This window comes from Hypanus sabinus, chromosome 5 (genome assembly GCF_030144855.1).
Source record: "Hypanus sabinus isolate sHypSab1 chromosome 5, sHypSab1.hap1, whole genome shotgun sequence".
Classification (NCBI taxonomy): Eukaryota; Metazoa; Chordata; class Chondrichthyes; order Myliobatiformes; family Dasyatidae; genus Hypanus; species Hypanus sabinus.
The window spans coordinates 33,820,634-33,843,009 of NC_082710.1; the positions used below are offsets into that span (position 1 = coordinate 33,820,634).

Consider the following 22,376-nt stretch of genomic DNA (forward strand, 5'->3'; position numbering starts at 1 on the left):
ATTATGGATCTGTATTTGCAGATTCCTCTGTTCTACCACACTCCTCGGAGCTCCACCACTCTCCGTTTAAGATCTACCTTGAATGGTCTTCGCAAAGAGCAACATATCACACTTGTCTGCATTAAATTCCATCTGCCATTTTGCAGCCCATTTTTCCAGAGGGTCCAGATCCCACTGCAGCCTTTGACAGCCTGCCTTGCTGGCTGCTGAACCCCCACTTATGATGTCATTTGCAAACTTGCTGATCCAGTTTACATTACCATCTAGATTATTGATCTAGATGACAAAGAACAACGGACCCAGCACCAATCCTTGCAGCAATCTGCTAGTCACAGGCCTCCAGTCAAAGAAGAAACCCTCTACTACCACTCTCTGGCTTCTCCTGAGAAGCCAATATCTAATCCAATTTACCTCCTCATCCTGAATACCAAGCAACTGAATCTTCTTCACCAACCTCCCACGTGGGACCTTGTCAAAGACCTTGCAGACACCATCCACTGCCTTGCCTTCATCCACTTCCTCAAAAAAACCCACTAAAATTGGTTAGAAATTACCTACCATGCACAAAGCCATATTGACTACTCCTAATCAGTTCCTCTCTATCCAAAGACTTACATGTTTGGTCCCTTAAAATACCTTCCAGTGACAAAGTACAAAGGTCGCCACTTAGATAAGAGCTGATGTTTCACTACCAGCCTCTCAAAAGACTTCATCACTGTGGGTGTAAGTGCCACCGGGTGATATTCATTTAGATACGTTACCACACTCCTCTTGGGCACTACTATGATTGAAACCTGTTTGATGTAAGTGGGTACCACACACTGCTGGAGTGAGGGGTTGAAGATATCCATGAATACACTAACCAGTTGGTCAGCACAGGTCTTCGGTACTCGGCCAGGCACTCCGTCCAGGCCAGATGCTTTCCTTGGATTCACTCTCTTGAAGTCATCTTCAGATAATGAGACCAACGGTTATCAGGACACATGGGGGTGCACGATGGTTCCTCCCTATTCTGGTGATCAAAGTGAGCATAGAAGTTATTGAGTTCATCTGGAAGCGAAGCTCTGCTGTTCCCTATGTCACAAGATTTAGCTTTGTAGCAGGTTATGGGATTTCTCATTGATTGCAGTCTAATCTGGAATCTCTACTTCCTCCGTGAGATGACTTTCCAGCGATCATACCTGCACCTTTTGTAGCATTCTTGATCTCTAGACTTGAATGCTTCTGATCTGGCTGTTAGGAGATTCTGGATTTCATTGTTCACCCAGTGCTTCTGCTTGACCTACCCATCACTGATCTCAGACTTACTGGCCTATAATTTCCTGGCTTATTCCAAGAGCCTTTCATAAACAATGGAACAACATTTTTTAAGTATCTCTGTTAGAGCCTCTGCAATTTCTGCACTAGCATCCTGCAGGGTCTGATGGAACACCCTATCAGGCCCTGGGCATTTATCCACTCTAATCTGCCTCAATAGACTGTCCAAATCTCGACTAAATACAGATGTAAAGAATCAGTTTGAGATCTCCCCCCTCTCTTTCAATGCTTTTTGATCTTTGTACCTATCTAGGCCACTGATGAAAATTTCACATTCCTGACTTCACTCTCATAAATCATTTGAGGTCATGGGACAGAAGTGCATGATCATACAGGATATTTTTATTGCAAGTGGAGGCAAAGAGTTCAAGATTGGAGAGGTAGTTCTGTGTAAAATTCTAGTTCCTGTGTTACTAGGAAGGAAGGTGATGACATTGGATAGTATGCTGCAGGGACTTATGAGGATGTTGCATCTGCTGAAGAACTTATTAGCAGAGGTTTACTGGGTTGGTGCTCCTTTCTACGAGAGCGTGATCTGGGTGGTGAGGGTCTCTGATGATGGCGGCTGCTTTCCCTCGACAACACTTCATGTAGGTGTGCTCAATAGTAGCGAGTATAGAAGGCATTGAGCTCATCTGGGAGTGAAGCCTTGTTGTCGCCTGTCGCTTGTTTTCACTTTGTAAATGGTAATAGCATGCAAGCCCTGCCACAACTGTCAAGCATCCTTCAGTCATCCAAGTTTGACACTTTGCAAGTGAGATAGCTTTTTGGAGATTGTACCTCGTCCTCTTGGACTATTACTTGATCGCCAGACCCGAATGCCACTGATCTGGCCCAAAGCAGATTGTGGATCTTATGGTTTACGCAGCGCTTCGGGTTGGGGAAGACTGAATGTTTTGTAGGGACACACTCAGCCATGACTCTTCTTATAAAGTCATGACAATGATGGTGTATTCATTCAAATCCTCTAAGTCCTTGAACATAGCCCTGTCTCCATACTGAAAATTATCCTGTAGCCGCTCCCCTGCCTCGCTTGACAATTTCCTTGTTGTCCTTATCTCTGGAGCCTTGCTCTGTAGCCTCTGTCTGTACAGCGGTAGGAGGAGGAGAGCCAAGTGATCAGATTTCCTGAAATGAGGTCTAGGCATTCCTAATTGTAGTATAGTATCTGGTCGACTGTGTTGGGACCCCGGTGCTGCAGGTTATATACTGATGGCAATTAGGCAGAGATTTCTTCAAACAAGCCTGCCTGAAGCCCTCGACTGTGATTTGAATGGTGTTGGGCTGGGCTGGGCTGTTTCTTGTTTGCTGATGGCAGCATTCAATATCTCGAGTGCCTGCTTAACGTCGGCCTTTGGTGATATGTAAACTGCAGTCAGGATCACAGAGGAGAGCTCCCGGTAAGTTGAACAGCCGGCAATTAATCATTAGATGTTCCAAGTTAGGGGAACAAGAGTGTGAGAAGGCTGCTGTGTCTGAGTACCACAAAGAGTTCATCGTGAAACATGTACCCTACTTTTTGCCTTTTCTGAATTAATAGATCAGTCAGAGAGGTAGAACTTACTATGTTTTATCAATTTTTCATTGCATTTAACTCCTTCTTTGTACTCTAAGCATGGATTCTACCAGCATACATATCAAAATGTGACACATTACCTTAATTATCGTTCAATGTATTGTTTATATGTCCTTGAGCAAGGCACTTAACCACACATTGCTCCAGCCCACCCAGCTGAAAATGGGTACCTGCAAAATGTTGGGGGTTAACCTCGCAATAGACTAGCGTCCTATCCGGGGGGGCGGGGGGGCGGGGGAGTGATATATTCTCAGTCGCTTCACGCCACGGAAACTGGCATAAACACCGGCCTGATGAGCCGATCAGACTCGGGACAGACTTTAACTAACTTTAACGTATAGTCATATGGAAATACAGAAACGAAACAGACAGCAAAATATTCTGCATCGCTTTGATCATCTTCTTTATACTGACACCTGTGAGACAACAGAACATGTGGGAATTAGCACAGCAGCCTTGGAAAAAGCCATTTATTCACATTTTGAATTCCTTTTTATGACTATACTGTTAAATTCTTAAGTGCCGTCTCCACCCTTGGCTTTTAGTCCCATTCTGTAGTGGGGATACTCAAGACCACACTCCCTGAGTGTTATTATTTTACTGGAAGATCTTTTCATTTATTTCATTTTCCTACCCTGCTGTTTGGACTCGCACTGAACTGTCTGTGTCAGCCTTCGGGAGAGAGCAGCAACTCCTAGGTATTCCACCATTTACAAAATTTGATCACATCATTACCTCTGCAAGTAATCCACATTTTAGTAATATTCCCTAGTATAACTGGTCATTTTAAATATTTATATTCATTATTTTGTCAGGAATCCATTGTGGATGAAGAGGAAAACCAAAAAGATGAAAATGTTCACCTCAGGAGATTTTTAATTGTTTTGGCAAACTTTCTTATATTTTGTTGTCTTGCCGGAAGTGGGTATCTAATTTTTTATGTTGTGAGGAAATCCCAGACTTACTCAAAACTGGATTACTTAACCTGGTATCAGAAAAATGAAGTAAGTATTCCATTACATCAGCTGCCATAAAACGAATAGAATGATTGAAGGATCATAGTAGTTTTATCTGAGGGAAAGTACATGATTGAATTTGCTTCATTTGAAATTTTGTTTTAGTTTTGGAACATAATAACTGTGATTTAAAAAAATGTAATGTGGAGGTATTCGGGTCTAGATTACTTACATCCAAGAGTGATTCATATGTTTGAGGCAACTATTCTATTCACGTTCTGTGACTACCATAGCACACTTAGTGTACTCTGAATACTGTGTTCATTATAGCTCCTTCACTAAAACGTTTGACAATTTTATTTAGTTTGTATCAATGTGTTATCTGATTTGTCATCTCAGATATGAATCAATTAACTTACAAAAGTCTTATGTTTAATGCTTTGTCTGTAAACACCTTAAATCAAATACTTTCATAGAAACCACCTAAGTTATCAGAATCAGGTTTAGTATCACTGGCATATGTCATGAGATTTATTATTTTGTGGGAGCAGTACATTGCAATACATAAAAAACTATAAATTACATTAGGAAATACATCTATATTTAAAAATATATGAAATAAGTAGTTCAAGAAGAGAGCAAGAACAAAATGACGTAGTGTTCATGGGTTAGTTCATTGTCTGTTCCAAAATCAGATGGCAGAAGGGAATAAGCTGTTCCTGAAACACTGAGTGTGTGTCTTCAGGTTCCTGTACCCCCTCCCTCACAGTAGCAATGAGAAGAGGACATGCCCTAGGTGATGGGGGTCCTTAATGATGGATGCCACTTTCTGAGGCATTGCCTTTTGAAAGTGTCTCGGTGCTGGGGAGCTAGTGCCTGTGATGGAACTGTCTGAGTTTACAACATCCTGAAGCCTTTCCCAATCCTGTGCAGTGGCCCTCCTATACCAGACGGTGATGCAACCGGTTAGAATGCTGTCTGTGGTACATCTGTTGAAATTTAAGAGTGTCACTGGTGACAGTCATTGAGGCAGCTCACCCGGCTCTTCTTGGGCACTGGTACGATTGTTGCCCTTTCGATGCAGGTGGGAACCGCCGACTGCAGCAGTGAGAGATTGAGTATGTCCTTGATTACTCCCACCTGGTGGTTCACAATGCCTTACAGGGACTGACGTTTTACCCTCTTTGAAAATGTTCTGATGCCAGCTTCTGAGACATAGCCCACGGGTCTGCCAGATGCTGCAGGGATTCACACAGTTGTAGTTTTATTCTGCCTTTCAAAGCTTGCATAAAAGACCTGAGCTCATCTGGGAGTGAAGCATCCCAGCCATTCCTGATGTTAGGTTTTGCTTTATAGGAAATAATGGCCTGCAACCCTTGCCAGAGCTAATGTTTATCCAATTCCTTCTCTAACCTCAATTGGAATTTTATTTTTTGCTCTTAAAATAGCCTTTCATAGGTTTTATCTGGACTGTTTGTACAACACTGAATCACTAGTCTTGAAAGCCACAGATCTAGCCCTTAGCAGGTTATAAATCTCCTGGTTCATCCAGGGCTTTTGGTTTGGGTGTGTCCAGTATGTTCTGAAGGGCACACACTTATCCACACAGGTCTTGCTGAAGTTAGTGATAACTAGGGCATATTTATTCAGATTTGAAGAATACTCCCCGAACATTGTCCAGTCCACCGACTCAGAGCAGTTCTGTAAGCTCTCCTCCGCTTCCCTTGACAATATTCTGTGTCCTCAGCACTGGTACTGTGGTGTTTAGTGTCTGCTATACACTGGGAGTAGAAATGCAGCCAGCTGATTGGACTTTTCAAAGTGTGGGTGTGTGATGTCTCTGTAAGCATTCTTGATGGTGGTATAACAGTGGTAAGGTATTTGCAATAACTACCTCTCAAATATATTAATTTTGTAGATTGACATAGTTATGGCATTGTTGGGAATGTTTGTTCCTCCATTATTTGAAACAATTGCTACTCTGGAAAATTACCATCCACGTATTGCACTGAAATGGCAGCTGTGGCGAATGTTTGCCCTGTTCCTTGGTAACCTGTACACATTTCTGCTGGCTCTTATCGATCAAGTTAATGTGCAGGTGAGATACTCTCATTCAATTTAAATCTGCTTACTGTGATGTACTTATGTTTCTGAGTACTGAGCTCAGCTCATTTTTGTGGAATATATTATCCCATTAAAATCCTCTGCTAGGGTTGAAGTGGCAAAGCTTTGCATAGTAACAGATGAAGTTAATAAAGAGTTAACAATTGCAATGATATGTGTTAATAGCAGCTCAGTCTTTGTAGGAAATGGAATGACATCTGGCCACCTACACAAGTTAAAACACATCTTCATATCTTTTTTCTCTGAAAGGCAAAATGCCTTGGAAGATGGTTGCTGGTGCCTCTTTAGATGTATCCAGGCTGACTTTATTGACTGATCTCTTAATATCAGATCTTTTACATGTATGCATGTTGCATTTGGGGTGCTTCTTAAAAACATTTGCAAAATGAACTCTATTCAGAAAAGATGTTAATTTTACTAACATCCTTGCATTTTTGGTTTTCATTTTTAATTTCATAAACAAAGCATTAGCATTCTATTTTAAATTGAGTGTTGTGTTTAATATAAAATGAAGTTTGTGAAAATTTGTTTAAACCATAATCACATCACTTGCAGTTTACTGTGACTGCTTCAGTGTGCTGGTTTTACTGATGTGGACTGATCTTCATAATCACAAATAGATTAAATGGTTTCAAAATCAACATAAGAGCATTTATAACTCCAAATCATTAGGTGTTTTTTTTTACATTTAGATTTTCTCTTTTTATCACAGATCATTATATTAGAAAAAATTATGAGGTGACAAAGTCAAAATTCAAATAGCAGAAAAGCCAATGGTAAAGAGGATTATCCAGAATAATGAGTAATGATATTAAATTTCCGTGACTTCTGTGCAACAGCTCCTCCTTTACAAAGGACAAGACTAGACTGGGATGTGTCAATTTCCACATTTTGTCCAGTAATCCGCATTCTAATTGCAGCATAACGTTCTTTATGTGATTTTGAAAAATTAGCATCTCTATGCTATTCTGTGCTATTCTAAGGAAATCTGGAGTCTCTGCAGCTTTTTATAATTCAAAAAGAAGGCCATGTTAGCATGGAACATGAATAATTTAACTTGACAAGAATACAGAGAAGAAGACAGGAATTAATTTGCCAGAAGAGCTACATACGATAATCAATCTTGTGAGCAGAAAGCAAAGAACGCATACAGTGAGGAAGCCCCAAAAAGTGTACTGTGGATGCAAAGTGACTTAGGGAAGAAGAATACATTAGTTATAATACCTCCTGGTTCAGCAATAATTGGAGAGTCAACAAATATTATGTAATGAAAACTTAAAAACTTAAGGTCACGTGATACCAGAAGCAACAATCTGCTGGAGGAACTCAACCAAGTCTAGCAGTATATGTGGGGCTGGGGTGGGGGTGTGGTGGCTGGGGGAGGAATTGTTCACGTTTCAGGTTGAAACCAAGCATCAGAACTGAGAAGGGACAATCATCAGTATAAAAAGGAAGAAGGAGAATTGCGACAGGAATCTGAGAGGGACTGGGAGAGAAGAGGTAAGTAGCTCTGGGATACAGTGTGCTTATAGTAAATACCACTGGATAGTTTGCCTCCTTAGATGGAGACAGATCTAGAAAAGGAGAGAAGAGCCAAAAATAGTTAACGTGAATTGAGGCAACTCTCCTTCTTCCCTTCAAAATGGCCATCTCCCCTCTCCACTCCCAGTCCTGATGCAAGCTTTCAACCTGAAATATCAGTTCCTTTCCTCAACAGATATTGCTTGACCCACTAAGTTTCTCCAGCAGATTGTTCTTTGCTCTAGACTCCAGCAAACTCTAGTCTCTCCAGGATTTCACGAGGCTTTTTGTGACCTCCTTGATTGCTATGTCATTTCCTCCTGGAACAACTGCTGTTGGCTATTAAATACATTCTCTTAAATATAAAAATTTCTGTTAAATTTGCCATATGACATATTATGTATATTTGTGTAGTAATAAGTCTACGAATATAAATCTCTGCATGTTTGGTTTCCAGCTTTTTTATCATCTTTGGAGAAGAAAGGTATTTCCTAAGAGAAAATAATTAAATCAGTTGTGTAGCAATCAATCCCAAATTGATGAATTATTTTAATATTTTCCAGAGAATGCCAGACATCCATGAGAGAGCAGGTCTGCCAACCACTGCTGGCTGCTTCTGGAAAAAAAATGGGATCTTGACAGATCCAAATCTAAACAATTTCCTTAAAATATTTTGCTGTACCAATGAGATTTTAAACAAGATATTACCTTTCTCTTATTCAGTTGGCAGAGGAAGAAAGTATAAAAAATAAGACTTTAGCCATGATGAATTCCTTCAATTTAACATCCGATAATTCAACCACTGGGAATATTCCACAAATAGATCCTGCAGATTTTCCCCGCGGGCCATGCTGGGAGACTGGTGTGGGAATGGTATGTCATTTTAATCAATATTGTAGAAGTGGACATTGAAATATTAAATTTATTGTTTGTGCTTTTTCTTGTCAACATTGCATAATATATTAAATAATCTGGTCAAATTACATCAGTGTATAAAGGGACATTCTGTTTTGATAGATTTAGTTGTGTAGTAAACATGCAAAATTATTGAAAGATTGAATCATTACATGATATACTGAATAACTTCTATTATTTACAACTTTTAGGAATTTACAAAGCTTACTGTGTCTGACATTCTCGTAACTTATGGCAGTATATTTGTTGGAGATTTCCTACGTGCCCTATTTGTCAGATTCGTTAACTACTGCTGGTGCTGGGATCTGGAGTATGGATTTGTTAAGTATTATTTCTCAAAAGAAATATGTTGAGTGAATTAATAATCTCTAATGTTCTATATTTGATACATGATTAAAGATTTGAAAATATATTTATGCTCTTCTAATCACATTTGAACATGCATAGATGAATTTGTTCACTAGTAGATACCTCAATTTTTTTTAGAGAATCATTTAAAATTAATTCTTTCAAAGCAAAAATGGCTTAGAACATGTTTAATGGGCCCATTGGGCAAGGAGTAAATATCTACACCCTTTGTTGATAATGTTGTAAAAAGACAGTTTGTTTTAACTGATAACCTTGCAACATTTACTCTTAAAATTTCAGCCTTCATATACCGAATTTGACATCAGTGGAAATGTTCTAGGACTTATCTTCAATCAAGGAATGATATGGTAATGAGGACTTTTCTTATATCCACATGATTAATAAAGTTAATTACGTGATTACGTAATTACATTAATAACGTGATTAATAAACTTGGTTCCACCTATTTAATCTTGGCTAATGAGTTATGATGACTAGCAATGTGTGAGATAGTCTGAGAACCAATCTCAAAAATAATCAAGGAGAACCCAACCGTTTTATATAGAGCAAGAGGGATTTAGGGTGTATTTGAAAAATCTTATAGAGTCAGAAAACATTTATTAATGAATATTAATTAATTCATTAAAGAAATAAAGATGCATACATTATTGGAAAAGTTTGAAATATTAATGGAATACGTATAGTGAGAGGAAACAAGGGGTTTAGGATATTTGCTAATCTTCCTGATAAGTTGTTGAATGGATTACACACAAGCTGTCATGTAGGGCTCAGTAGAATGTTGGTGACTTTGATGATTATTTTCAGTCCAGTCTAGTTGCAGGTGTGCCATCTCTGTTCTTCCTTGTGGCCACACCTCTCCATAGAAATGAATAGATCACTGGAAACAGTATTTGTTTGCTAACTTTCCTAGAGCAATGACTGAAAATGTTTGCGGGTCACTCTCCACAATGGTAAATAGTATTGCAGAGTATCAGCACGATAGCAGCAATCTGCTGTACAATAGTCTGTGGCTTTGGTGTTTGCACGTTTTAAGCCTTGATCTTCCTCACATTTACTATGATAATATGTTGTAATCTGTGAGGAATGGCAGTACATTTACTGAAAATTTCAGTCCATTATGGAGTCCATTTAAAAAAAATAATTCAAATTTCGAAAATTAAGCCTTGAAGAAAATTATCCCATGGAAATGGATTTCTGCCAGTAGATGGAGGTAGCAGCTTTGAAAGCACTTTCCCTGGTCACTGTGAAGAAAAAATAAAATTAAATAACTTCCTTGTCCTCACAGTATCTCAAATTACACAGCCACTTGTGTACCTCAAAACATTATCTTAGTAAATATAAAAAATATGTAACTTTACAAACATCATTACCAGATATGACCAATAACCATGTCAGAATGGTAAAGTAATTCATTTCAAATATTAAACACCTGCAGACAGTGGAAGGCAATAAATAAGATCAAGCAAGTTCTTGCAGTGCTAGCACTTGCATTCATGAGTTTTACACCGAATTGAAGAGTTTCCTTTCTTTTATTTTCAGGATGGGCACCTTCTATTCTCCCGGCTTAATTGGCATCAATATTCTACGGCTGTTGACATCTATGTACTTTCAGGGCTGGGCTGTTATGTGTTGCAATGTCCCTCAGTCAAGAGTTTTCAAAGCATCGGGATCTAATAATTTCTACATGTCATTATTACTGTTGATTTTGTTCCTAAGCTTATTACCAGTAGTCTACACCATAATGACATTTACGCCCTCATTTGATTGTGGACCATTCAGGTAATTAGTTTTAAAGAAACCAATCCCGTGTCAAATTAATATGTTGTCTCCTATTTAATGAAATAAGCATGGATTACCCTATTACCCTTCTTAATATTATATATCTCTTGATTTTGTTGATAATTGAACTAATAAGCTTTTGGCCAAGTAATTGTAAATTAATATGAGGCACAATTACAGAAACACATCAACATGTTGTATGCAATTCTGGGCAAAATGGATCATCTTATCAAGTAAATGCATCTTATAATTATAGCCATTACAGCACAGAAGCTCATTTGACATTAACCATTTAAAATCGAATTTAATTGCATTTCTATCTCTTCCCCTTACCATTTTATATTCTTTATTTTCAAATAGATATCCTTTTTTTTATAAATGTATATGGTGCCTAATTAAATAGCCACTTTGCAAAGCATTTCATGTTCAATTTAATAATCCACTAGGTGAGATGTCATCTTATTTCTGCTCCTACATGTAAAGTAGCAATAATAAAAAGGCTTAGATAGCAGCAAAGTAAATTTTTCATGTATTTTTGTAAACATATCTTCTATATATTTAAAATATAGATTTAAAGGCACAATTTTGATTTGTTTATCACCAACCTTTGTAGTACAGATTGCAGTAAGTAGAAGGATATACTATTCTGTAAGACTCCATATTTTGAATTAAAGTGTGTAGCTACGAGAATTTGAATATAATACAGATGATACACCCATGTTATTGCTCAAGGCCAATTAGAGAATACAGGGGATATTAATTTGATTCACTTCACAGAAACTGTTTTCAGTGCAGTCACTTTCCCACGCCCATCGTGCTTTATCCAATTAACTTTCTCTTCCATCCCCCCTTTAAAAAAACATTCCACAATATTAGCTGTGCTTCTGCATCCATAGAAGCTGGTATAGTTGTGTAGTTAATATTTACCTCCGAGTTCAAGTTTCTGATTTCTATTTGACTTGCCAGGTGCAAAGTCACAGTCATTTGAATAGCAATGTATTTAAAAGAAAATCTAGTGTTTGCCTGCACTTGCTTTCAGTGACAATAATTATAAATACCTATGTTTATATTCATATTGGAAACTTGTCAGACTGAAATTAGATTCTGCACTGGTATTGCTTGAGAAGATATAATTACAGCATGGCCAAATGAAAAGAAAATGCTTTAACAAGTGGGTGATTTACTCTGCCAGCTTACCACCCATGCAGTAAAGACAGAAATCAGATCCTGAGTTATTGTTCTGATGCTGTATGTTTGTGATTGGAAGGCTTTTGTCGGCGGTGTTCCATGGGAGGTCAGTACCCAGTCCATTGGCTTTTGCAACAATGATATTGAAGGGGTATTAGTAGGCAGGGGATCATGTATTTGCACCTCTGGTGGACTGTGTCCTCTCCAGGGTGCAAGCCTGGACAGGAAGATTTGAAGAACTGGCTGTTGCCCCATGCAGCATGTCTCCCCTTCTCCACGTCACTGATGTAGTCCAAGGGAAAGGCAAGCGCCAATACAGCTTGGCACCAGTGCCATCACAGAGGTTGCCAGAGTGATGTTCTAAACAACATCAAACCACCTTAAGGACCCTGGCTCCGGATTTCTTCCTCGGTGGGTTTGGCCACAAGACAATGAAGGTCTAAATTCAGAGTTTTCCTTCTCCTAGGCAGGCTACCATCCAAGGCTGACGAGCCCTACCTGCCCAAAACAACTGTTTTTGAGGCGCCAGTGGTCCAGCTTTGCCCATTCCCTTGTCAGTGGAAACAGTTCCGTCAGGCTTAGTAACTAAGCCACACGTGAAGGCCAAGAGTTAGACTTGGTTGTCAGAAGCTGTTAGAGATGCACGCCACTTGGAGCATTTTATAGGTAGTGGGAGCTTATCCCCACTACCACCCCCAGCTATGACACCTTAGGAACCTAGAAGGGATATGATAAATATATTTGCAGATGATACAAAATGATTGAATGGATGGAAATGAGGAGGAATGCTTTAAACCTTAGGAGAAGACACAATTAATCTGGTCATTTGGGCTGAAAGGTGAATGGAAATTATTCTGGTGACGTGTGAGGCAAGTCATGTGCAGAGTACGTCAAGGCAAGAGAGCTGGCAGAACCTTGCATGTTGAGGAGGAGCAAATGGACTATTGAGTAGATGTCCACAGAACCTTAGAGTATTAGGAAAGTCAATAAAGTGGTTAAAATGCACATGGATGTTTTCCTACATTAGATGAGGCATTAAATATAAGAACAGGAAAGTTTTGTTGGACCTGTATGCAACATTACTTAGGTCGCAGCTTGAGCACTGTGTACAATTCAAATTGTCACATAATAGGAAGAATATGATTGTTCCAGAAAGGATGCATTGGTGACTTAGTGGGATTTTCTCAGTGTCGGAAAATTAATGCATTGACATAAGTTTGTTTTCTTTGGAATCAGGAAGGTAGAGGGAAGATATGATGTAAAAACAATTTCAGGGCCTAAATAGAATAAATAGTTAAGACCCAATTCCCTTAGCAAGGGATCAAAAACTAGGGATGTAGATGTAAAATTGTTAGTAGAAGGATGTTGAGGAGATGAGGAAACTATTCTTTCAGAAGAGGTTGGTGTTGATACAGAATTCTCATATAGTACTTGGAAGAGTACGTGAGGATTGTGACCTGGTGTTAGAAGATGGGATTAGACTGGGTAGCACATTTTACCTGCCATGAATAGATGATCACCTCCTGTGTTTATGTTTACATTAACATTCAGAGATAATGATCATAACTGTTAATGGTTATCGACTTCTGATTTAAATGTCCATTAACTCAGGGAATGAAAGAACAGTATCAATCAAAATTGTTAATGTAAAAATTGTACTGAGTATCTCTGATTGGCCGAAAACATTTGGGATGTGCCTGAGTTAAGTGTGATGTGATGTTCAGGTGACTGATTACTAGTGATACATAGATTTTTATTACGTTGTAGTATTACAAGTAGCCCAAGTATGACCTAGAGACGGCCACGTGAGGCAATTCTGAGTGCAGCCAGAGACAGAATTGGATATGAGACAGATGTATCAGAGTTTTCATGCCATTCCTACTATAAAGTGGAAGTTAGGAGCATAAACGGCAGTGATGTTTCACACCCCAATGTGCTCAATATCTTTTATGGATGTTTTGAAAGGGAGAATAACACTACACTTGTGTGGAACCCCACAGCATCTAGCAACCCTGTGATCTCTGTCTCAGAGGTCAAAGCTACAACATTCTAAAAGAGAACCCAGTGGCGTAGCTGACCAGGTTCGGAAAACCTGTGCTGACTGTGTGGCTGAAGTGTTCAAGGACATCTTCCGCCTCTGCAGTCTGCGGTTTCCATCTGCTTCAAAGGGGCAGCAATCATGTATAACAGGGTGAGTTGCTTCAACAACTATGGCCCAGCAGCACTCACACCTGCTGTGATGAAATACTTTGAGCAGTTGGTTATCACTAGAATTAACTCCTCTTGAGCTAAGACCTAGGCTTGCTGCAATTTGCCTACAGCTGCAACAGTTCTAGAGTGGACAAAATCACAATGGCTCTTCACACTGCTTTGGAGCACCAATAGAAAAAGATACATCAGGCTATCTATTGCAGCTCAGCATTCAGTGCCATTACCCTACAGTATTAATCGCCAAGTTTGTAAATCTTCCCACAGAAATTCCATCTGCAACTTGATCCTTGCTTTCCTTATTGGAAGACCACAGTTAGTGCAGATTGGAAATAACATCTCCTCCTTGTTGACGATATACACAGGTACACTTCACTTAAACACCTGCTCTACTGTCTATACTCATGACTCTGTCCTAAGCACAGCTCAACTGTAAGATATGAAATTGCTGATGACATCATTGTTGTTGGGGGAATCTCAGATGGTGACAACAAGACGTACAGGAATGAGAAAAATTGGCTAGCTGAGTGGAGTTGCAACAATGACTTCACACTCATTGCCATCAAGACAAAAAAGCTGATTGTGAACTTCAAAGAGGGAAAGTCAGGAGAACGCACCCCTGTCCTCATTGAGGGATCATCAGTGCTCAGGATGAGTGGCTTCAAGTTCCTTTGTATAAACATATCAGAGGATCTACCCTGGGCCAACCACATTGATGCAATCATGAAGATGGCACACTGATGGTTCTATTTCATTAGCAGTTTGAAGAGATTTCATATGTCACCAAAGTCTTACAAATTCCTGTAGATGTACTGTGGAGAGCATTGTAACTGGCTGCATCGCAGCCTGGTATGGAGCCTCCAATAAAAAGCCACAAAAGGCGGCAGAGGGGTATAAATTTAGCCAGCTCCATTATGGCACAACACTTCCCACCAATGACTTCTTCAAGACATGATGCCTCAAGAAGGTGGCATCCACCATTAAAGTCCTTCACCATCAGGGCATCCTTCTCCTCTTTACTACCATTAGGGAGGAGGTACAAGAGCCTGAAAACTGACAATCATTGATTTAGGAACACCTTCTTCCCTTCCACCATGAGGTGTCTTAATAGTCCATAAACCCATGAATGCCACCTTGTATTCCTTTTCTCTGTATGACTTATTTATTCTTGAAATTTATAGATTTTTAATATATTTTTAATTGTATTGGTACCACAAAACCACAAATTTCATGTAATATTTCAGTGATAATAAATCTGATTCAAGACTAAAGCCATATGTATTCCTGGCAAGCTTAACATTTATTGCCTTTTCCTTATTGCCATTGAGAAAATATGCTGAGTTGCAATCACAAAATGCTGCAGTCCTCCTGTAAGGTATCCCATAGAGTCCCAACATGTAGATCCAGTGATGTTCAGTTTCTCTGACATGATGGTGAAACTTAACTAATAAAATATGGTAGCATGGGACTGTTCACACACGTCCATTGCAACTCCTTCCAAAGCCTAACAGTAGAAAGGATGCTCTCTGATTTTTAACTGCTGAGATATTCATTCCACAGTAGTGGCTGTGCTTGGAATATTCCATCATTGGATCATGCTGGTCACTTAGGGTGAGTTAGAGACCTTTGGATGAGAGGCAAGGACAGGATAATCAGCAAAATGCCTACTGCCACTAAGTTGTTGGATTCATCATGTCCTACTTGGACTGCTCTAATGAACAAATGTCTTCAGCTTTTCCAAGGCTTTTATTGCTGAGGCATGTGACATTCTGTATGATAACATTCCTCTGTTGACTGTCCTCTGCACTTTCTCTGTTGAAATCAAGGTCATATTGGCTACCAACTCTCTCACACAAGACTTTTCTAAATGAAAGCAGCAGACACATCCCTGACACATCTAATGGATCGATTGCTAATAGCTGTGTCACAGAGGATTCCCGTCATTGTGTTTCCTTTTTCATCGAAACCATTTCATCTGTACTTTGATTTTAGTCAGAAACAATTCATCTCTTGAACCTTGGCATTTGTTGATGTTGCTGGCTTCCCATAAGAACAGGAAGCCATTGCTTGGATGATTTTGCAAAACAGAAGTTTACACTCATGCAATGTGAAGCTGATTTAGGTCATGAATAATAGAAATCTTCATGGTTAAGTGATCATCTCTGCTCAGAGTTATGGATCTGAGGACATGGGCTATTCCTTACTTGCTTGTCTCCTTACATACATTCAACCACAGCCATAGACCTGAGAGCCACATAGCTACCATGATGCAGATGAAAAACATCCTTGGACTTCTTAAGAAGGAATTTGTTCCTTGCATCAGTTTGTAGGTACCCTGCAGTCAATGCCTTATAGATGGGCTGACTTCATCCTGCAGAATTACATAATCTGACATTAAATCAAAGATAGTCATTGGTCCCAAAGCAAGGGAAGTCAAATCTCAAGATGGAGTTTCAAGAGCTGCTTCAAGCAAAGCAGGAGGAAAAAGGAGACCACCAAAGGATGTTCTGTTCAGCATCCACCACCTCATCTCCCAGGTATGAAGAAGAGTGAAGAAATATTGATTAGTGAACTTTTTGAAAGAGAGACATTTCTTCAAAGCAGCCTGTGAAATCATGGCCTTCAATAGATCCCAAGTGATCCTTTCCATATGACACTCCCTATGACACAGGGTCTTTCACCTAGCACATACCTCATTGATCAGAGCTTGCTTGTCTCTCTGGATGAATTTGTCTGCTTGCTTTGCAATGTTGTGCCAGGAGTAGCCCTAAATGACACGAGGTCCCTTTAGTTATTGCATGTTCCATTTTGGTGATTACTTCTGGATATGAACCATTTTAATAGTGTTTCACACAAGATTCAGTACATTGCTTTTTTTTGGGAAATCTAACAGTAGCATTAAATACAATAAATTTTTACTATGCTAATTCATGAAGGACTTGAGAGATGAGATGGAGGGTGAATGTTTTCCCTTGATCACAATTCTAGGTCTGCGGGCACAGATTCAGGAGAATGGAAGAACATATAGGACAGGAAAGACGAGAAAATTCTTCATTCTTTGCCCAGGAAGTCTGTGTAGGCTCAGTCATTATATTCATTCGAATCACTTTCATAGATTGCTGGACATAGCAGAATTAAAATATATATAGTGTTACGAATATGCCACAACTCTAAGGGGCTGAAGGGTACAAAGTCGCCCCCACCTTTTTGAGAATCGCAAGATCGCTATTAATTCAGGTCTGGGACTCAGGAAATGAGAGAGAATCCACAAGGTTTGGAATGTCTCCTGGCCTCAGCGAAAACAAAACCCCTGATAACGGCTATTGTCTCTTGGAGACGGAATTGTGTATTGAGTACTGTACTATTCATTGAAGCCCTCAGGGGACAACTAGAGTGGGCTGGTTGAGGGATTGCATCATCCCAACCTGATTGACATCTGAGATCCCGTGAGTAAGGATAAAAGAGGGTCTGGGGAACAACCCCTTTAGACGCACCAGGAGAAATGCTAGAAATCCCGTGACAGTGTTTAATAGCGACAGCCGGTGGGGGGCTCGTGTGTGTCCTTCCCTTGCCTGGGATTGGCGGGCTCCCCACGGAAGAATGGCTTAGCTAAAGGAGAGGCCACAAGTGAACGGCCACACCAATGAGACTCTGACGGATTGAAACCATAAAAGGAATCGGCAAGTTTTTCTCCAAATCTCTCTCTCTCACTCCACCCACAGGCTGCAGCCTGCATGAACTGAGTGACTTTTATATTTCCATTGGACAATACATTATCCCCTAGACAACGATAGAGCTTATTTCTTTTTGATTATTATTATACCTGCACTTTTAGATTTGGTATTGACGAAGTATATTATCTGTATATTTGCATTGATATTATTTTTGTGTATTTTTGCTAATAAATACTGTTAAAAATAGTACCATCAGACTTCAACGGACCTCTCTATCTTTGCTGGTAAGTGACCCAGTTACAGGGTTCATAACAACAGCAAGATTGCTGGAAGAATAGAGCTGAGGTAGATGATCAGCCTCGAACTTAATGAATGATGGAACAGGCTGAAGGTGTCAGATGAGCTACTTTTCTCCTATTTTTTATTTCATTTAATTAATATGTTCTTACTGAATTGAAGTGTTCAAAATTCTGATAGGGATCAACAAGCAGGGAAAATGTTTGTTCTGGCTGCAAGGTCTAGAACAAGGGATCAAAATATCAGGATAGAGGGAAAGACATTTACGATGGAAAGAAGGAGAAATTTCTTCAGTCCCAAAAAGATGCTGAGGTTTATTCCTCTACTTGGTCAGGCAGAGATCAACGTATTTTTAGTTATTAAAGGATTTTAGAACTAGTGGATAATGTGCCTGCTGCTCAACAATTTTAATATACTTCTAACGTTTAAAGACTTGCAAAGAAAACTTGACTCATATTTTCAATATTCTATTAGTTTGTTTCTATCTAAAAGCTTTTTCTCTAGTGCTAATTAGTTCTCCCAATTATTTTGCTCCTTTTATCCTTTTTTTTCCCTAGCTGCATTACGGATGAGATGTACTCCAGGCTACTGTGGGAGGTGACAGAAAAGATTGCTGAGCCTCTGGCGATGACGTTTGCATCATCAATTGGGAGGAGACAGGTTCCGGGGGATTGGAGGGTTGTGGATTTTGTTCCCTTATTCAAGAAAGGTAGCCCAGGATAGCCCAGGAAATTATAGCCCAGTGATTCTTAATTCAGTGGCTGGTAAGTTGAAGGAAAAGATCCAGAGAGGCAGGATTTCTGAACATTTAGAGAGGCATATATGATTAGGAATAGTCAGCATGGCTTTGTCAAAAGCAACTCACGCCTTACAAGCCTGCTTGGATTTTTTAAGGATGTGACTAAGTGCTTTGATGAAGGTAGAGCAGTCGAAGTAGTGCATATGGATTTCAGCAAGGCATTTGAAAAGGTACCCCATGCAAGGCTTGATGAGAAAGTAGGGAGGCATGGGATCCAAGGGGACATTGCTTTGTGGATCCAGAATTAGTTTGCCCACAGAAGGCAAAGAGTGGTTGTAGACTGGTCATATTCTGCATGGAAGTTGGTGACCAGTGGTGTGCCTCAGGGATCTGTTCTGGGACGCCTACTCTTTGTGGTTTTTATAAATGACCTGGATGAGGAAGTGGAGGGATGGATTAGTAAGTTTGCTGATGACACAAAGGTTGGTGGTATTATGGATTGTGTGGAGGGCTGTCAGAGGTTACAGTGGGTCATTGATAGGATGCAAAACCGGGCTGAGAAGTGGCAGATGGAGTTCAACCCAGATAAGTGTGAAGTTGCTCATTTTGGTAGGTCAAATATGATGGCAGAACATAGCATTAATGGTAAGACTCTTGGCAGTGTGGAGGATCAGAGGGATCTTGGGTTCTGAGCCCATAGGACACACAAAGCTGCTGCGCAGGTTGACACTGTGGTTAAGAAGGTGTATGATGTATTGGCCTTCATCAACTTTGGTGTTGAGTTTAGGAGCGGAGAAGTAATGATGCAGCTATCTAGGACCCTGGTCAGACCCCACTTGGAGTACTGTGCTCAGTTCTGGTCACCTCACTACAGGAAGGATGTGGAGACCATAGGAAGGGTGCAAAGGAGATTTACAAGGATGTTGCCTGGATTGGGGAGCATGCCTTATGAGAATAGGTTGAGTGAACTCAGCCTTTTCTCCTTGGAGCAATGGAGGATGAGAAGTGATCTGACAGAGGTGCATAAGATGATGAGAGGCATTGATCGTGTGGATAGTCAGAGGCTTTTTCCCAGGACTAAAATGGCTAATGTGAGAGGGCACAATTTTATGGTGCTTGGAAGTAGGTACAGAGGAGATGTTAGGAGTAAGTATTTTAAGCAAGAGAATAGTGAGTGTGTGGAATGTGCTGCCAGCAACAGTGGTGGAGGTGGATACAATAGGGTCTTTTAAGAGACTCCTGGATAGGTACGTGGAGCTTAGAAAAATAGAGGGCTATGGGTAACTTCTGAAGTAAGTACATGTTCGGCACAGCATTGTGGGCTGAAGGGCCTGTATTGTGCTTGGGTTTTCTATGTTCTACGCCTGCAGTGTCTCTAGATGGATAAGATCCACACTGTAATGTAAGAGACAGCTCTTTGATCACCAGGATGAAGTGGTTAAGAAGGACTCCAAGTGATGACATTCCAAATGATGGCTTGCCTTTGGGGAGATCCCTCTGTAATTGACACAGATTGATCTCTCTTCTTGTAGAGAGTCAGGATTACAGCATCCGCATCTCCATTTGAGATATGGAGGATGAAATGGCAGATTTGTGGCTAAAACTCATGGGATTTCTGTGGTGATGCTCTCTGACCCATGAAATCTTGTCTCTTTGAGTTGAGATGTACATTTCTTATCTATTCTGCAGTGGCAGCGTGCCTCTCCTGAGTAAGTCACTCTCATCAAAGACAGAGTTGTAGTCTGGCTGGTCTTCAGAATGTTCCATCTTGCTAGCATTGACTATTTCTCTTGCCTTGATATTTCATCCCTATTCTTGACTCTTCTTAGGATTCTTGACTCTCCCTGTGTTGAGCACTTCCCAGTGAAATCCCCTCTCATATAAAGATCGTTTACAGAGCAAGAAGCCCTCAGCATCCTCCTGAACTATCAATATCCTCTCTTCTGCCTCTCTGATGGTCACCCATCCCTTCTCTTCCTGTATTTGATGGAAATGGATACATGTAACACTTCAGTTACAGGTGCAATATATGGACTGAGCTTGCAGTACTATATGGTTGTCCTATTTCCTATGGGTGAGCTTTCCTAATGAGTGTTACCTTGTTGAAAATGCACCTCCAATATAATTGCCTATTTCCAAATAAAGGTTTTGATGCATTGAGCAGATAAATACATCAGTTACAGTTTCTCTGAAACACTAAAAAGTAATGACAACTTCCATCAAAGAACACGAATGATGCACCATTAAAGTATTCAAATTAGTCATTGTTGTTTAAACCATATTTCAGTGTAATTCTCAACTTTTTTTTCTTACAGTGGGAAAGCTAAAATGTTTGAGGTCATCATGGAAACAATTGAGTATGATTTTCCAGCATTTATTGGAAAACTCTTCAGTTACGCTTCAAATCCAGGGCTGATTCTTCCTGGGATCTTACTTATGGTGTAAGTTTTGTTTTCCTTTCAGCAGTAAAAAAAACCTCTAATCACCCAAATAATTATGGTCTTCCTGTCCATGGTTTGATTGATGGTACAGAGCTTAAAATTAAATTTAATTTTGTACAATTGCAAAATATAATATAAATGGTATTAAATGCACTTTTTCTGCTTTAATAGGTTATTAAAAGAGTAAATTATTAAATATATTCAACTTTAGATGTGAAGCATATTCATAGACAAAAATTAGAACCATAGAACACTACAGTATAGAAAACAGGCCATTCAGCCCTTCTAGTCTGTGCTGAAACTTTATTCTGCTAGTCCCATTGACCTGCACCCAGTCCGTAACCCTCCAGACCTCTCCCAACCATGTATCTATCCAATTTATTGTTAAAACTTAAGAGTGAGCCCACATTTACCACGTCAGCTGCCATCTCATTCCACACTCCCACCACTCTCTGAGTGAAGAATTTCCCCCTAATGTTCCCCTAAACCTTTTCCCTTTCACCCTAGAGCCAGGTCCTCTCATATTTATCTCTCCTAATCTAAGTGGAAAGAGCCTACACAAATGTACTTGGTCTATATCCTTCATACTTTTGTAAACCTCTATTCAATCCCCCCTCATTCTTCTATGCTCCATGGAATAAAGGCCTAACCTATTCAACCTTTCTCTGTAACTCAACTCCTGAAGACCCAGCAACATTCTAGTAAATCTTCTCTGCACTCTTTCAATCTTACTGATATCCTTCCTATAGTTAGGTGACCAGCACTGCACACAATACTCCAAATTTGGCCTCAGCTATGTCTTATATAACCTCACCATAACATTCCAACTCCTATACTCAATACTTAGATTCATGAATGCCAGGGTACCAAAAGCCTTCTTTATAACCCTGTCTATCTGTGACACCACTTTCAGGAATTATGCATCTGAACTCCCAGATCCCTTTGTTCCTCCACAATCCTCAGTGCCCTGCCATTTACTGTGTTTGTCCTACCTTGATTTGTCCTTCCAGAATGCAAAACCTCACACTTGTCTGCATTAAATTCCACCTGCCATTTTCTGGCCCATTTTTCCAGTTGGTCCACATCCCTCTGCAAGCTTTGAAAGTCTTCTTCACTGTTCACAATGCCTCCAATCTTAGTGTTACCAGCAAACTTGCTGATGCAATTTACCTCATTATCATCTACATCATTGATACAGACAACAAACAACAATGGTCCAAGAACAGATCCCTGAGGCACACCACTAGTCACAGGCCTCCAGTCTGAGAAGCA

General features: G+C 39.9%; 1 protein-coding gene across 1 annotated transcript in view; it reads left to right on the forward strand.

The window, feature by feature from the left end:
- LOC132393872 (transmembrane channel-like protein 2-A) overlaps nt 1-22,376 on the forward strand; it is a 65,462-nt gene that overhangs the window by 35,163 nt on the left and 7,923 nt on the right. The window contains exons 11-17 of the mRNA XM_059969266.1: nt 3,709-3,897; nt 5,768-5,947; nt 8,218-8,367; nt 8,601-8,729; nt 9,058-9,125; nt 10,318-10,557; nt 20,979-21,104. Of these exons, the coding sequence (XP_059825249.1) occupies nt 3,709-3,897; nt 5,768-5,947; nt 8,218-8,367; nt 8,601-8,729; nt 9,058-9,125; nt 10,318-10,557; nt 20,979-21,104 (1,082 nt within the window). The remainder of the gene's footprint in view (nt 1-3,708; nt 3,898-5,767; nt 5,948-8,217; nt 8,368-8,600; nt 8,730-9,057; nt 9,126-10,317; nt 10,558-20,978; nt 21,105-22,376) is intronic.